At 42.2% G+C, this 18,175-nt stretch overlaps 1 protein-coding gene across 1 annotated transcript in view; it reads right to left on the bottom strand.

Annotated features, from left to right (window-relative positions):
• Nucleotides 1-18,175, bottom strand: part of LOC308289817 (protein Aster-B-like) — a gene marked incomplete at its 5' end in the record, with an annotated part of 158,278 nt that overhangs the window by 133,384 nt on the left and 6,719 nt on the right. The window contains 2 exons of the mRNA XM_080731582.1: nucleotides 2,243-2,269; nucleotides 11,398-11,487. Of these exons, the coding sequence (XP_080587708.1) occupies nucleotides 2,243-2,269; nucleotides 11,398-11,487 (117 nt within the window). The remainder of the gene's footprint in view (nucleotides 1-2,242; nucleotides 2,270-11,397; nucleotides 11,488-18,175) is intronic.

The following is an 18,175-nucleotide window of genomic DNA, read 5'->3' as shown; positions in this document are numbered from 1 at the left end:
AACAGACAAGCACACACAATGCTGTTAGTCACGTGACGCTGGACAGAACCTCCTAGTGGAGCAGACCTGGCCTGGTTTACTGCTCACACCACTCGCATGATTGGCCAGCCAGTCACCCCCCACCCCCCCTCCCCAACACACACACATACACACACACACACACACACACACACACACACACACACACATATACTGTACATCATTATAATAATGCACCCAGGTGACAGCTGGCCTAGCGGTTCAAGAGCCAGTCTCTGTCAAATCAGAGCTCCCAGAAAATTGGTTCCTGGAAAAAGCCATTATGTCCTGTTCAATTACTCTTTGAATCACTCCCTGCCCACTCATTGCGAGTCACTTTGGATAAGAGTGTCGGTTGAAGTGAAGACACACATTGCCTGATGACCCTCTCAGTACACAACACCCACCGCACACTTTATCAGAGGCACAACGCCATTATTTAAGACGGTGGTTCTCAACCTGTGGGTGGGGACCCCCAGATGATTAACTTAATGTGCAACATTGTTTTCTCCCTCAACAGTAAACAAACCAACATAATGTTTAAGTGTATAGAGGGTATCTGCATATTTCTAAAGTGACGATTTAAGGACTTTTTAATACCTCTAGCGGCAGAAATTGTGAAAATAGCCGATCTACATGCTCGCAACGCGAGGCGTTGTGAGCATGTAGATCTGCTATTTTCACAATAGAAACGTGTTATACAAAATGTAAGGCCTCAATTCTTAGTGCTCGTCAGGGTGGGGGGGTCCCCAGTTAAAATTTGATTATTTTGGGCCCCACGGCCAGAAAAGGTTGAGAACCACTGATTTAAGACTCACACATGCACGCACGCACGCACGCACGCGACTACCTCTCAATGCTCAATATTTTTAATAATAGAATATGTATAAGGTTGCTTAACTGAGGGGTATTAAATCGGTACATTTTTAACATCTCTAACACAGACACAAACACCACAACAAGCTACCATCACAGCTAAAGCCTCAAAGAGGTTTCTTCAAAGATGTGCCATAAAAAAATGACAATCAGCTAAAGAGGTGTACCTCCCCTGAAGCATCATCATCATCAACACTGAAATGCATGGCAATCACTCACCTCACAGCCCTGCAGGTCGGGCCTGGCGCAGTGCCTCCTCAGATAAAAACTAAACACCAGGTCCTGGAGAATGAAGCCCACCGAAACCTAACTAGCAACTTGCTACCGATGATGACTAGCTTGGAAACTGACAACCCAGAACCTCCTGACCTCAAAGTCCTGTGAGACACACAAAGCCCTGTTTGTGGCCCACCAGCCCCGCTTGTGGCTGATGTTGTTTGTCCAGTAAAAAGCAAACAATGACATTCCATGGCTTGCAACTGTATTCACAGGCCGCCTCTGCGAATGTAAAGCGTATTCAGGCACCTTAGACAGGGGAACAAAGCCACCAATCTGTCACATGTGCGGATCGACAGAACGGGAGCTGGTGGGGTGATTGCAAAGGCGGTCTCCGTCCTGTGCATCCCACCATACCCTACCACGCAGGCCCATCCATTCCTATAGCTAAAGGACTACAGTATGATAGCTCAACTCTATAAACATACTGTTGATCGATGTCTAGCCAGTAATTACATCATTTAAACCAGTGGTTCTCAACCTTTTCAGGTCGCGACCCCCAAAATAATCATATCTTAACCCCACCCTGAAAAGCATTAGGTAAATTGAGGCATTACATTTTGTATAACACGGTTCTATTGTGAAAATAGCAGATCTAAATGCTCACAATGCTTCGCGTTGCGAGGCATTGTGAGCATGTAGATCGGCTATTTTCACAATTGTTGCCTCTAATATTTGACAATTTGGCCAATGTTTAATATTTGTCATTTTGGTATTAAAAAGTCCTTAAATTGTTACTTTAGAAATGTGCAGATACCCTCAATACACTTACATTGTATGCTGGTTTGTTTACTGTTAACAAGAAAATATTGCTGCACATTAAGTTAATCATCTGGGGACCCCCCAAAATAATTTGGGGACCCCCCTGGGGGTCCAGACCCACAGGTTGAGAACCACTGATTTAAACGATAACTACCGATGTATGCCTAGCAAATGCAATCACAAGTGATGGCATCAGATATCCGTTATGGTTTTGCCGCGACAACTCTCGCTACAACACAGTGTGCACAACAGCAAGTTTGCGTCAAACCACTGAGAGCAGAACGTGCAGAGGTCCCAGGGCAAGGCTTACCTGAGTTTGTCCGCTGCACTGTCAGACCTGCAGAGAAGAGAAGAAAGAAGAGGTTTCAGTCACTGGGTGCTTTCATTAACAAACAGACTTCAAGCGTAGTTCAGTGAACACAACAAATGGGCTTTCATGAGCTAAAAATAGAAAGGAAAATCCATTTAGACCATTTATGGACAGTCTCTCATGCAAAACCCTCCATCAAAAAATGTGACTCCCTACCCTCCTTCAAAAACGCCATAAAAGAGCACCTGTCTGCAATATTACAACTGGACCTATAAAGTCTTCTAACTTGCCAAAAGAAATGATGACAATAATACATATTATACAATAATATAGTATTGATGATTTATTTTAGTATTGTATGTCTTTATATGTCTTGATAAACTGAATACAATACTTTTTGAGTTATCCTTTTAGTACTGTATAATTGTACAGTCCGGCCCCGTTTTACTGCCAATGCGAGTATACTCGTCAATTCGTCCAAGGGTCACACCGCGCCACTCGTCAATCCTCATTTCAGTGGTTTATGATAGAGGGCGCTTGTCCACAGTATTAACGACTTGTGATTTTTGCAAGTCGACTCGACTCAGTAAAAAGTTGAGTTGAAGTCGACTTTATCGTTTGATGATGTCATCACATCACACACAACCCCCCAATTATTTTGGGGGGCCCCCAGATGATTAACTTAATGTGCAACATTGTTTTCTCAATCAACTATAAACAAACCAACATAAAGTTTAAGTATATAGAGGGTATCTTCACATTTCTAAAGTGCTAATTTAAAGACTTTTTAATACCTCTAAAATGACAAATTAAACATTGTCCAAATTGTCAAATACTAGAGGTTCGCGGCCCTTCGGGCCGCTCACATCTAGAGTCCACGCCCGCTTCTTTACTAAAACACTTTTTTTTTTTTCACAAAAAGTAAAAAAAAATAAAAAATAAGAACAACATTTTTTTTGTGAAAAAAAAAAAGTTTAAAAAAAAAATAAAATTGGGGGGGGGGGGGGGGAACTATTGTGGCGGAACTATTGTGCCGCAGCACGTTTCCGGTCGGACATATTACTGTACTGTACTGTACCGTACCGTACCGTACTGTACTGTACCGTACCATACTGTACTGTACCGTACTGTACCATACTGTACTGTACTGTACCATACTGTACTGTACTGTACTGTACCATACTGTACTGTACTGTACTGTACCATACTGTTCTGTACCGTACTGTACTGTACTGTACTGTACTGTACTGTACCATACTGTACCGTACTGTACTGTACTGTACCATACTGTACCGTACCGTACCGTACTGTACTGTACTGTACCATACTGTACCATACTGTACTGTACTCTACTGTACTGTACCGTAGTGTACTGTACTGTACTGTACCATACTGTACTGTACTGTACTGTACTGTAGTTTATGGTACTACTGTACTGTGCCGTACTGTACTGTAGTGTAAAAGTACTATATAAAATCCAGATATTAAAGTTTGTATTATTATTATTATTACCCTTATTATTATTATTGTATTATAATATCTATCTATCTATCTATCTATCTATCTATTGATAGATGTGTGTATCTAATCTATCTTTCTGTGGCTCTCAGTATAGATAGATGTGCTATATTCATTCCATATATTATTATTGTTAATAATATGTGTTTTAATTATTATGATTGTTTTTCTTATAATTGATTCTCTATAGTACTATCTATCTATCTATCTATCTATCTATCTATCTGCAGATAGATAGATACATCTATGATCGATGTATCCATCTATCTGATGCCTCTCTATGGGGGGAACTATTGTGGCGCAGCACGTTTCCGGTCGGACATATTGTACCGGCGGACGCACTCCCTGTTAGAAACTGCGCATAAATAAAAAGCCTAACGTTATGTGGCTGTAATGGGATGTACATACATGAAGATTATGGTAATGTGATCGGGACTCGTGCCTAAGTGATGGACTGTACTGGAATGTGGACAGTAGTGCTATTGACTCTGCAAACGTGAGTACATCATTTGTTTAGCTAACTGTTAGCCTTGTGTTGACTTTACATCAGCAGCACGTTACGTCAGCAGCACGTATGGCGCTGGTGTGACGTGGGACGTCGTACGTGTGCCACGTGATCAGTCCTAGCCAATTGGAGTGCTGCATTTGGTCGTGTCTGACTGACAAACACACAAAAACCGCTGGCTGCAGTTCTAAAATGTAATATAAGATATACTGGCAGAAATTGTGAAAATAGCCGATCTACGCATCGCGAGACATTGTGAGCATGTAGATCTTCTATTTTCACAATAGAACCATGTTATACCAAATGCACTCTAACCTAACGCGGACCTGTTTGTGTAGGCAGATGGGCGGGCGCGGTGAGTCTCTCCGCAAGTCTCCAGCCAATAGCAGCCAATAGCATGTGTTCTCCTAATCTCCTCCCCCCTCCCCCCTCTGCTCCTCTGCTCAGCGCAGAGAACGCTGCTGCGTCATGACGTCAACACATTCGGTGTGACGTTCTCTGCACTCTGATTGGTTAGGGAAATTCTACACTTCCTCTAACAGTGATCATAACGCGATCGCCCAGGCTTCTTTTTCTTCCGACTGCCAAAATATGCCTGGGTTTCCGAGGCTATACCAAATGTAATGTAGCACTGTAATATTGGATCATTCCATCCTTGACAACAAGCAATCCTACAGTTTGAATGCTGTACAGACGCACACATGGAGCAAAAATAATGATAGAAAAAAATACAAGAGATTTTTTTTTTCAACTTCCAACAAAACCAAGGTTGTTTACCTTCGTTAAAAACATTAAATAAAAATAGGTTTTCTTTGCTTTGTGTTGCTAATTGGCAAAACAAGACACATTCAACTGGCAATAACTCTACAACGGATTATATTTTTCCCGACATTATGACACCCACATGCATCTTTTAACATCACCCGCGGACGGATCGTCACGACTCATAATATTCTACGAAGTTACGTGAAAATGCTTGTATTCGCTGGCAAGGGCAGCTATAGACAATGTTTTAAATTTGGCAGTTAAAGAGAAGTATTCAATCAATCAATCAATCAATCAATCAATCAATTAAAAACTAGGTAATAGTGTGACCTTCCCTCCAATCTCACTAGTCATTTTAAACAGTGGATAAAATGAGTAAGTATAGCTCACTCGCTGGGGCGTGGCTAAACTGTGATTGAGTGATGAGGACCAGAGTCTGTCTGTTTTTCTTGCAAACTAAAATTAGATCAACACATTTTTATCTATCAGCAAATAGGAATAGATAATATTCAAACACTGCCTGAGATATGTCCACTGCACAACAAACACAATACATATCAACAACTTTTGTTGGTGTAATGTTACACTGCAGTCATCATGTTTGTATTGATGTGTGCACCTGGATGAGCCCCTGCCTGCTAAGGCAGTGGTTCTCAACCTGTGGGTTGGGACTCCACAAATTATTTTGGGGGGTACCCAGCAGAAAAATAGCAATATATGTACATTAGTCATCATGGCACACCTTGAGGTGCTAGAATGTGCTCTATGCATGCATGGGTCCTACTTCTAAATATGATATCCATGATATACAGTATGTACAGTATGTGTGTGCTGTGCTATCTAAGATTGGAAGTTGCACTGTGTCTTTAAGAGTAACAACCTATTGCATCGTTATACAACAAGCATCTGCAGCAGCAGGCAGGAGGAGTTCGTGACAAATACCAGATGAGTAAAACTTCTCTCTGTGCCACTGACATCATCACACGCTTTGAAATAACATCACACACTACACACAACTGACTCCCTACATGAACCCCATCACAATCTGACGCAGGCAAATAGTGACTCACAGCTAGTGGCATTAGTGGCACTTAAGAGGCACGCGTTGGCAAGCAACAATGCGGTCCTCTTCCAAGCTTCAATGCAGCTGAACAATGCACAGCGATGAAAACTGCAGCACACAGGCATAGAAGACAGATGAGGGCACTCCACAGTCAGACAACTACACAGATGAGGACAACAGTACCGAAAGACAGTGGGTCAGAGTGAGAGACACAGGGACAGAGACAGGGATGCAGCAATCCAGACGGCAACATAACATAGGCACACAGATGGAAACAGAAAGCCACAGAGTGGACACAGAATGTGCTGCAAACAAGTTGGCAAATGGACAGAGAGAGAGAGAGAGAGAGAGAGAGAGAGAGAGAGAGAGAGAGAGGGAGAGAGAGAGAGAGAGAGAGAGAGAGAGAGCAACAGAGAGAAGAGATAATGGGAGAGAGCGCGCTACATCCAGACTTACAGCTCCGGCTGGCATAATAAAAACAGGCAGATAGAGTTGGAAGGCAAACATGGACGGAGGAGGCACAGACAGACATATGTACAAAGCCAGGGACAGACAGACAGACATACGGACAGAGCCAGGGAGACAGCGGTGCAGGCTCAAGGCGGTCGTGTTACCTGCAGAGGAGACATGACATTCCGCGCCCTTTAAAGCTGGCTACAGAACGCTGCTCCCCTGCTGCTCGTAGCTGCTGCAGACGCTCCACACTTGCTAACACCAGCAGCACGGCAACGACAACCAGAGCAGCAAGAAATCCCATAGGTTTTTTAAAACAACAAACCTCCCCCCCCAAAAAAGAAAGAAAGAGAAAAGGAAAACGGTATAGTTCCTAATTCAAGGCATGAGAGAGTGCGGAGGAAACTGAAGGTGGGCAGGGAGAGTGGGAGGTATGATGTGTTTGGGGGGGGGTCTGAGATTAACAGAGATAGAGGGAGGGAGGGAGGGAGAGAGGGAGAGAGAGAGAGAGAGAGAGAGAGAGAGAATGAGTGAGGGAGGGAGGGAAAGACAGAAAGGGACTGGGATAAAGAGAGGGATAAATAGATGTCAGGGAGAAAATGCAGAGAAGAAGAGAACCGAAAATAAGAGAGAGAAGGGAAGAATGGGAGCGGCAGCCAGGTGGGTGGTTATTATTAGGCTTGCCTAAAATTAGCGTTTCAACATTTTCCAGTTCAAAAGTGATGAGCATACTTTTTAGCAGGTGTTCAAAGTGTATTCACTGGTCAACTGACCAGCATGCAGTGCTGTGCATTAAGAGGACAGTTAACAACTGCATCAACTATATTTCAGAATATTTCAACAGGCACATACATATATATATACTGTATGTCCACAATGTAACTCTGTAGCAAAAGTAAGACAGAACCAGAAGTGAAAGCTGCATTATGTGTCACATGAACCAAAAACGCAAGGGAGGAGGGGGAGGGCAAGGCTTACCGGTTTATAATCCACCACATCATCATAACTAAATAACACAAATGAAAAATGAAATTAACAAAGCTTTTATTCAGCAGAGAATGGGTTGCAGAGGAGTCATAAGCCCACAATTGGAAACGGGCTGGTGAGTTTCTTTAAAAGTTATATCCTGCAATTTGGGAGACATTTCCACAATGCTGCTGCATGCAGCTACCCACTGGGCTGCAGCAGAGCTGGAAAGTTCTCAAGGCTGAAGCCATCAGTGAGGTTGTGCTGTGCATAACTATAAATTATGGGAGTCCACATTTTAATAATGTCTGGCAAACCTATCCTAACGCTTTGGGTACACTATATCCTGCCGCATGCACAATATAGCAGGGTATAGACAACATCACACACAAAAAGAAGCACCACGATAATGAACAAAATATACCACAGCATACACAACAGTAAACACCCTCAACCAAGCTTACATTATGCAGGACAAAATACATATTAGGAATACACAGATCCATACTGTCCTGTACTGTAATGAGCCATTATTTCAGAGCTAATTAGACCTTTGAACGAGCTGAGCGACCACCATGTACATCATTATATATCTTCATGCTTACTGGCACAAAATACAGTCTTAACATGCATCCCCTTGGGGCAAATAAATCTATCACTTCCCATGCTTCTCCGCTGGCCCACAATCTCCGTTTGGAGGGGGCGTGTGTGGTTGTCCATGCAGCGTCCAGCTTCCTCGTTGGGTTGCTTGTTTCCCCGGCATTAATGTTACCCCCCCCCCCCCATGCAATCACAAAGAAGAGGGCACTAGCCATTACAGACTGATAGAACATCATTCTGGAGCATCCTGTTACGCAACCCAAAGGACCTGAATCTCCTCAGTAAGAATATACTGCAGCCCTTGCTATAGAGCAGGGGTCTTCAACAGGGGGTCCGGTCCGCCAAATATTTGTGTGATAGAAACTTTTTTTCTCCTTTTTTATATTCACCACTTGAACCCTAGCGTCCATATTCCGAGAACTTTAGACAAAAATAGCAGATCTACAAGCTCACAACGCCTCGCAGCGGCTATTTTCGGCAAAGAGCTTTGGTGTAGAGGGGGAAAAGAGCAGACTAAGTACAGAGTGAAAGGTCAAATGTATTAACTATTAACAGTTCAAGTGGTTAAATATCTGGAAACACAAATGAAGAAATCAAAGAAAAATCTAAGAAATCCCATAAATCAGACGCGGCGTGATTAGCCGCGCGATTAACGTGCGATTAGCCGCACGAAGCGACGCGCGAAGCGACGCGCGAAGCGACGCGCGAAGCGACGCGCGAAGCGACGCGCTGTGAGCTTGTAGATCTGCTGTTTTCACTAGTTTTGGACCCGGGCAATCGTCTAATCTCTCTTTCGGGTCTTGAGCTAAAAGGTTTGGGAACCAGTGTGTTAAAGTGTATGAATAGAGATCCTAAGAAGGGACGCGCTTCTGGAGGACACCAAAAAAAGTCCCCATCACAACACAACGCTTCATGGCTAATGGATCAACTGACACAGCTCTGATCGAGATTCTGCAAAGTTGGCCTGTCGCTATGACAACCAACTGCAATGAAGGGGACGAGGGGTACTACCTGCAGTGGAAAATACTGTACCTGGTACAAAAAGACAATAGTCAAGTCCATGCTTGCAAGTACCATGCAGTGGAAAAGCACCATACAGTGAAAAAAAACAACAGCGTTTAATAGAAAATAGAAAATGCAAAGAAGTGCACAGGTGTGAGAGAGAGGGTGAGAGAGACAGATCAACAGAGAGAGAGAGACACATAGCTCAAACTGCCTTATTCTTTAGCATAATCTAACATTACTTCTTCTTTTTCCACACAGTATTCCTCAACACATCAACCACAAACAACAAATCACCACAACTCAATGCAAAGTGCCTAAATCTAGGCCAATGTGACAGGTGTGCTGGTGCAGGTGGTTCTAGCTGATACGTGCTGTCCTGCTGAGTTCCTCTCTGGCTGAACTGCTGTACCTCAAGGATAAAGCCTACCAGCCTTATATCATTATATTAAAGGGCCCATATCAAGCACCATTGTGAAGCAGTTTGTTACCCATTTAGGCCTAGAATTATTGAATGCTTTAACCAGTGAAAAATAGCAGATATACAAGCTCACAGCACGGCACCGAGTGCCACGCTGCGAGCTTGTAGATCTGCTATTTTTGAAAAAGACGTGAAAATGTGTGCAAATCTTTGAATATATGTATTTTTAAGGCGAACGTTTGTAACTCAAATTTTGCTTCTGGGGGGGTCCCTGGAACTAAATATTTTGAGATGGAGGTCCATGGCCAAATAAATATCATTTTGGGGGTCCTTCACATGAAAAAGTTTGAGAACCACTGACATTGTAGTCTCTCAATAACAGACTAACTGAGCTCCAGTTAAGTGAAAAGGACCTTTTCTTTGACAATGGCTAGCCAGATCGATGACATAGAAACATGTTTTTTTTTTTTTTTTTAAATCTTAGAAGGATTCAAAAGACACTTATAGAATCGGGTCAAAATTAAAATGTTCACGATTTTTCAAAAATAGCAGATCTACAAGCTCGCAGTGCCGCGCTGTGAGCTTGTATATCTGCCATTTTTCAATAGTTAAAGCATAAAATAATGATACACAATAATGTGTACCCGTTCTGAATGGGTACCCGTATCTGAATGGTGCTTGATGAATGGGTATCAAGCACCAATGTGAAGCAGTTTGTGTTTACATTTTTTGAGAACTGAGAATCAACATAACACACTGTCATTCTTCCACGACAATGGGACAAAGTACGTCCCGTATCAGTTCATTACAGGACACGTCTTTTAGTTTCCAAATACGGGACGATCCCATATTTTACGGGGCGGTTGGTAACCCTACAGTAACTTTGACAGCCCTATTGTTTCTAAATCTGACAACGTTACAGTGGACGGATGGATTTTCCTCAGAACACACACCATGCTTCATCGTGTGTTAAGGTTTATTTGAGTATTACTATTTTTTTAAACACGTTTGAAACACCTTGTTTGTTTGTTTTTACACTGTATACTGACTATTAATAAGTACAATTAAGGCATACAGGTACACATATAAAAAGTAGCACATGTTCATCCTCTCTCTCTCCCTCTCACACACACACACAGAAAGTAACGCACATAACGGTGTTCATACTATATCTCTATCACGCACACACGAACACACACACACACACACACACACACACACACACACACACACACACACACACAAATAATAATGAATGTGTCGTTAAAGGCACAACAAAGCCTCTAATCATCAACAGAGACTGTATAGGACAGAACTAAATCTGTGACCGCCATAGAAAGTGAAACATCAAAGCTGGCCAAAAGAAAGACACAAGGAGCAACTGCCCTCTGGTGGAGAACAACAGAAATAGGCAGATGTCAACAGACTAAAAAACTGCTTTGGACATGGCTCTGTAAGAGCAACATGTCGTCACTGTCGGGCTGAAACCTTGTGACTTCAAGTTTCAAATGAGCATGTTCTTTCGTAAAGTAAAGCCCTGCTTCATCATACAAGACTGTCGCACTAAACTAGTGAAAATAGCGGATCTACAAGCACACGGTGCGAGGCGTTGTGTGCTTGTAGATCGGCTATTTTCACAATTTTTAAAATGATAAATACAAAACGAACAGTTTTGGACATAGCGGTACAAGGTTTTCACCCGACAACGACGACACAAGAACAATAATGATCAAAAAGGTTGCACACACACACACACACACACACACACACACACACACACACACACACACACACACACACACACACACACACACACACACACACACACACACACACACACACACACACACACACACACACACCTCTCCTCTTTGATGAAGGGAGTCAAGAAGCGATTGGAGTCGTCCTCATGGCTACTCTGTTGGCTGCTTTGCTGGCTGCTCTGCTGACTGCTGCACGAGAGAGAAAGAGAAGAAAGCGTCATATATTTTTGTCAGTGCATTTTAGTTTGTGTGACTGTGTGTAAGTATCCATGTTTTATTTGATTGACCAGTGGTTCCCAAGGGGACTGCCCATAATTCCGAAGGTTCATTCATTGTTCCGAAGGTTCAGTAGTCCGAATTTAGTTAGGGTTACTGAGGTTAGGGTTAGAGTTGGGCATAGTATTCTAACAAATTCGGACTAATGAACCTTTGGAACAATGAACCTTCGGAACAATGCCATGGCACCGGTTCCCAAATGCTGGAGATAAGTCCAGTTGTACCTTGTGATTACAGTATACAACTATGATAAAAGTTAATCGTTTTAATTTATTATCATACCCTTTCGCAGTGTACGTTGTGCACACTCATTTTAACCTGTTTCACTTTCAACCTGGCATCCCTATTTTGGTCTTCATTATGGGTGAAAATCTTGGATCTAATCTTTCAGTCATGCCAACAAGGTTAGCCTGTTCCTTCTGTGCATGGCCCATGTCATTTAGTTCTCATCACCCATAAGGTCATAAAGGTACAGACTAGAGGACAGGTTTCATTTGTTTAGAGGGGGTCTACAGTGATGTAGGTTTTTAATGTAATGAGTCCCGGGACCCAAGAAGGGTCTTTCGGATGAGTCCCAGGGATATTTTATGGGTCCCACAAAAATTCAACGCGTCATGTCATTTTTGACAAAGTGCAGCATTTAACTTGAATTGGTTATTTACATTGTTTATCTTACAAAATACATACAAAAACGAATGAAACAATTAAACTATAATAGTACCTTGAGATGAAGAAGCACTAGGGATGGAGCTCGTTAATTTTTATTGATAATGAGCACCTTATCAATGTTGCTTATCGAGCCGGGCTTTTATCGAGCCCACTATTGAGCTTTTTTCTGTTATTTTGTGGAAAGACATGATGAGACACTAATATATCTAACATATAATTAGAGAGAGAGGTCAGTCAGTCAGTCAGTAGGTCACAAAATGCATTATCTATTCACTCGCTTCAGCGACTGATCTCAAATTTAACATGGCATTGGTCATTAGCATTATACACACGGTGACGGAGCCCGAATTTCATTTTTCCCAAATTCTAGCGATTTATTAGCGTTTCTTCACTCTACAGCTCTACAGCCTGTTGTCAGGGTTACGGTCCGTTCCTCCAGGCCATGGGATCTGTAGCCCCGGGCCCACACACACCTCTCTCACGGGTTAGGAATGTCTCTCTCTCTCTCTCTCTCTCTCTCTCTCTCTCTCTCTCTCTCTCTCTCTCTCTCTCTCTCTCTCTCTCTCTCTCTCTCTCTCTCTCTCTCTCTCTCTCTCTCTCTGCATGGGTCACGCATGCAACGGGTGATGTGTGTCTCATCTTCCAACGGGTATAGAAAACTTATGTGGAGCAAATACATCCTCATACTTCTATTCACCTAATTTTGCTGTTAGATTATTTGTATCCATCATAAATATACACTCCTCCATGGGCTGCTCCTTACATTATGATGCTCCCACATATTCTCACGCACGCACCATGCAGTTACAGTTACTTTCCCCAAAACCCACACTCTGCACATATTTTGCAGCACATATATTCGAACGGGTAAGGTCTAGTATATATAATTACAGTACTATTCATGAGTTAATAATAATAGCCTACTGTAAAACTATACTATAAACTATAGGCTAACATTTCCATGTCTCTCCTTTTTTTTGCATATCTATTTTTTCCATTAAATACATTTGACCAGGGCCTTCAAATACAGTACTTTAACAGACAGAAGGCAAGTCAACCTTTTTATTTTTGGAAAATATTTGAAGAAACTAAATGTGTACCGTCTCTTTAACAGTGTAATTTATAATGCATAGTACGACGGTGTCACGCAACAAAAAAATACCCAATCAACAAGCTCAAACCGTGTCTGCTCGCACCGCGTTGTGATCTTGTACATCTGCTATTTTCGGTAGACTGAGAATAAGTCGCGCTGGCAACGCTACGGATTCATTCAAACGGAGCGATACATTATAACTCTATGGCAGTGATTTTGAGTGTCCCAAACGGATTATTATCGATGGAATCATTCATATTTTCAAGCACCACATACTTTTGGTGGAAGAGAACGGTTGTCGCGCTGCTTCAACAGCCTGCGTTGGAGTTGTTTCAACTCGTCTCAGACTAGCTCTGGTCCATAGCGTTAGTGGAGGAGAACTCCACTAACGCTATGGACCAGAGCTAGTCGCAGACGTGCAAAGTTATTGATTGCACTTGGGTCTTATGTGATGCACTATGGACAAGTTCCTGGCTCCGTCTGCATTGTCGAAGTGTTCCCTCCCGAGCATGATGTAACAACCGTGCTGCATATAGCCCATTGTATTTAGCTCTCCCCTTGTCTTTTCAAAAAGGTAACCAAACTTTTTAGTGTTTCACGCGTTCCACCGTTGTTCCGCGGCACGCATGCACTTCCAAAGCACACAACTATCGATGACGCATTGTACCCCCCGGCCGCTATAGCAGCCCATGACGTGACGCTTACCCGATAACAGGCTCGACAAGCCAAACCCACGTTCGGTGGGGGAACCCTTCTTGGTGTATCACCTAACACGCTGTGCCGCTATGGTCAGAGAGCGGCCCGGTGCTACGCTAAAACTAAGGCACCCATTGAATTCTGTGACCATGCACGGCTCACAAAATAGCGTCGGTGGATTCCAAACACACACTGTCGTTAGTTCTATCGTCTGTTTTAAGACTTTCTACGCGGATTTCATTTGTGTTAACGTAGGGTACAGTAGCATGCCTTCACCCATGAACAATGGTGGCGTCTGTGGACTTTTTAAAATATTTCTTTTTTTTCGTGACGTGGTAAATTATTTTAACGTGGACTCCAATGGAGGCGATGCGTCCCTGGGACCCGAGGACAATGACGTGAATGCGTCTCTAGGCAACGTGAATGCGTCAGAGACGCGGGACGCGCACGTAATGACGTCACTGGGTCTAATTCAATGACATGGGATGAAGTATTTCTCATTTATAACATCATGCTGAGTGTACTGTATTGTATATCAGCCAAACAAACTGCAGAATCTACAGTATGTTGAGCTTCACTACAAGGCAGTGACCACAGGATTTTACAACTTTCTATTCTTCAATCATCCCAATCAGCTATCCCGAATGATGAGATTGTGTGCGATTGTCTCTGTAGTGAAACACTACTTTATAGATGTATCAATCAATTATACAAACCAATTGATTAGACAGTCCTACGTCCTATGGCAGTGAGTGGACTAGTCAGGATTTCTTTAAGGATAGCCTCTTGAAATGTAGCATCTCTTTTTAAAGAGGGTCACATTAACACAAATACAACAAAGACAGTATTACATAATACAAAATAAATGCACAAATATTATTATACAGATTGTTTGCTCACCCTCTCTATGAACTGCTTGAGTTGTTGACGGCCCGATTATATAATTATTATATAATAGGACTGTCATCGACTAGGACTGTCATCGACAGCAATTCATATACACATATTAAAGTATACTGTATAAAACCCACAGTATTAACCTAATCCGTTTGGAATTCAGAGTGTACAAACGGAACCATTCCTTGAAGGCAGGGTTAGGGTTAGGGTTCAAACCCCCCCCCCCCTCCTTCCTACTGTACTGTACATACAGTATATTGTTTTATATTTGTTGATGATATTGTATTTTGGTGTTATTTTCTATGCTATGATGATGAATTGAATACATTGGACCTGAATGGAAACAAGCCCTCAGGACTGTTGGGTTATCCTTTTGAGTTATGTTTGACTGTACTCATGCTGTATACATTTCTGTCTAACAAAGTATTCAATCAATCACTCAAAAAGCAAATTGATTCAATATGTAGGTAGTTAAGTGTCTTGCTCAGGGACACAGACACTGGGTGGGTGGGTATTACTGGGCAAACCACTGACCTTCTGATTATCAGACAGGATTTTACCCACTAAGTTATGTACGGCTGACCATACTTATAAATTATACTGTATTCTCATTCTTTTAGTAATTCTATTAACTGCAGAATGATGAATTTCACATATCTTACTTGTAATTTGATGTGACAATAAAGATTGAATATGCACTCCAAATTAATATGCCTATCAATCAACCAGAGAAGCAGCTCCCAACAACCCAAAAATACAAACCCACGTATCATTATGTATTTCGGTTTGCCATTTTTTGTGTTTTACTAAACTCACTTTCCTAGGGGAATCTGTCTGGCATAACAAAATGAGTATGTGCAACAAACAGCCAGCAAAACACATAATGTCATGGAAACTACTAGCCTGGCTTGGCCAGACTATATACTAATGCAACTAACTAACTGCAGTATATAACTGCAGTATACATCCCCACCTTGTTTTAACATGGGTGGATTGTCTGGCTGTGCTAGGCTAGGAAACTACTACACTATATGTGTGTTTGTTCATATGCTGTGGCAGCACTAGAGGGGGCTACAGTAGTATGTAACATACAGAAAGCGACCCCTTACTCTATTAGCATCAGATCTCAACATACTGTAATATGGTTCCAGTGATGTCATATCATAGAGTAACTGGGGAAATAAAACAGAATTCACTTCGTGCTAAAAAGCAAAGGGGATGTCCAAACTGAATTGTGCAATATACAGAATAATTATATCAATTAAATTGAATCAACCAAGTGCCAAAAAGAGTGATTTTTGGTTCACTGGTTACCCAGTGACTGTGGCGTTGACAATTTACATTCAGTTAGCCTCAAGCTAATGTGACTCTAAAGAATAGATACTTTCAACATGGTTAGCAACAGAGAAAAACCTGTTTGTTTCATTGTTAGCTACATACTGTACAATGCAAAAGTTACTGGCTGTTGCAAAGCCTAAATGTGTCTACGGGGTGTCTGTAGTAAATTGAGTGCCATTAATATTCTATACTGTGTGTGTAGACTACAATTACCTGTTGCCATAGTCCCATTCCAAAACCTCCCCAGATGAAAGTCACACCATGTGGTGAAGGGTGAAATACTGTTATCTACTCTATGTGTTGACTTTACTGGCAACTTCACTGACAATTTCACACTTCAGAGTACAATACACTGTACCTGTTCTTAATGAAACCTGATGAAGAGATATCAGAAAGGCACAACACACAGTTTACATAATCGTGTGCTGCACATCCCTGATATGCTGATTTAACAAGGGACGACATTATAGGAATGTAAAATACGTATCGTAAAACACTCCCTAACAGTTAGGGAGTCAGTGCTTGCACTGCTTGCGCAAGGACAATTTGGCAGAGGGCTCTGCTTGAGTCATGTGGTTATTCTGAATACGTTCTCCTTGGGCAGGTTTTCTCCAGTTATTACAACACACAAACTGGACATGGTTCTGGCAGTCCTTAAGTCCTTCCAGTCAGATGGCTTGTAGCAATTTAACTGAAACTCCCTGTGGAATGCCTGGCGTCAGCATCATGTGAATTTAGAGGGGGAGGGGTGTGGTTGGTGATGGGGGGACACACACAGACTGCAGAGGAAGTTGAGTGAGCGATCCGCTGTTAATATCTTTTGAAGACACATCCTAAAGCAAAGCACCTTATATTTGGTCTTACAGGACGATAACTATCAACGCATGTGGCATACCAACTGGGGTGAAAAGGGTGAGATTGATGCATGAGCAGGGGAAAGACAGACACGCCAGAGGTGTACTGTCCAGGGGTTTGTCCTCTGCTCCTGTGTACTAGGTAGGTTAAAACCTGTCATTATGACATGATACGTTTTGCAATGTGCAAGCAAAACATGGAGCCCAGTGCTTGTTTGCATCATTTATGTGGTAGAGAATGCACCTTGCATGACATTTCCACGTATTTTCTTGAAAACATCCCACAGAGGATTATGCGCTTGTCCTTTAACCTCCTTCAGCCATGCCAGGCTCCAGCTGCAATGCCTACTACCACCTGCTCCTCTATCAATGAATCATTTTCATGATTCAACAGAAATGGTCATAAATGCATATGGGGCTCTTAAGTCTGACATCATCTTGTAGGCAGAGGAGAACTTTTGGGGCCAAAAGGCCCCAGCGCCCATGAATCTTTTTACTATTTTTACTATTTACTAATTTGTCTTCTCTTTCTTGTTGACAGGAAAGTGGTAGAATTATACTTTAGTCGTTATTTTTGTCTTGGATCTGTTGAAATAGCGAGGGACACATATTGACAATAAATCTGCTTGGAGGTCTGACTACAAAATGATGTCACGGCTTAAAAGCCCCATAGTGTGTTTACCTAATGCTTAGGGGGCTTGCCACCCACTTAAATACTACATATTTCAGTTTACTAGGGTCAACAGGAATTTATACTTTACCTTACAGTACTTTACCTTTACATTCACCGGAATTCATATCTACAAGCTCACAAGCTCCCCATTCAAAATAGTCATGTTTTATGAATGGGGTTGAAATGTGTGGGCCTTGCTACGTTCATTAATGCTCCCTATAGATCCATATTAGCAGGTAGTACTGTATCCATCTTCCAAATTAAAACAAGGATTTTGCAATATTATAGTCGCGGGCAGCTTTAAAAGCTGCATAACTATAGACAGCTTATTATGCATCCTCGTTTGTTTAGAGTAAGCATGCATCCTCTTTCGCTTTGAGT

The sequence above is a fragment of the Nannobrachium achirus genome (genome assembly GCF_963921795.1).
Source record: "Nannobrachium achirus genome assembly, chromosome: 8".
NCBI lineage: Eukaryota > Metazoa > Chordata > Actinopteri > Myctophiformes > Myctophidae > Nannobrachium > Nannobrachium achirus.
This window is presented reverse-complemented; position numbering and strand designations above follow the sequence as displayed.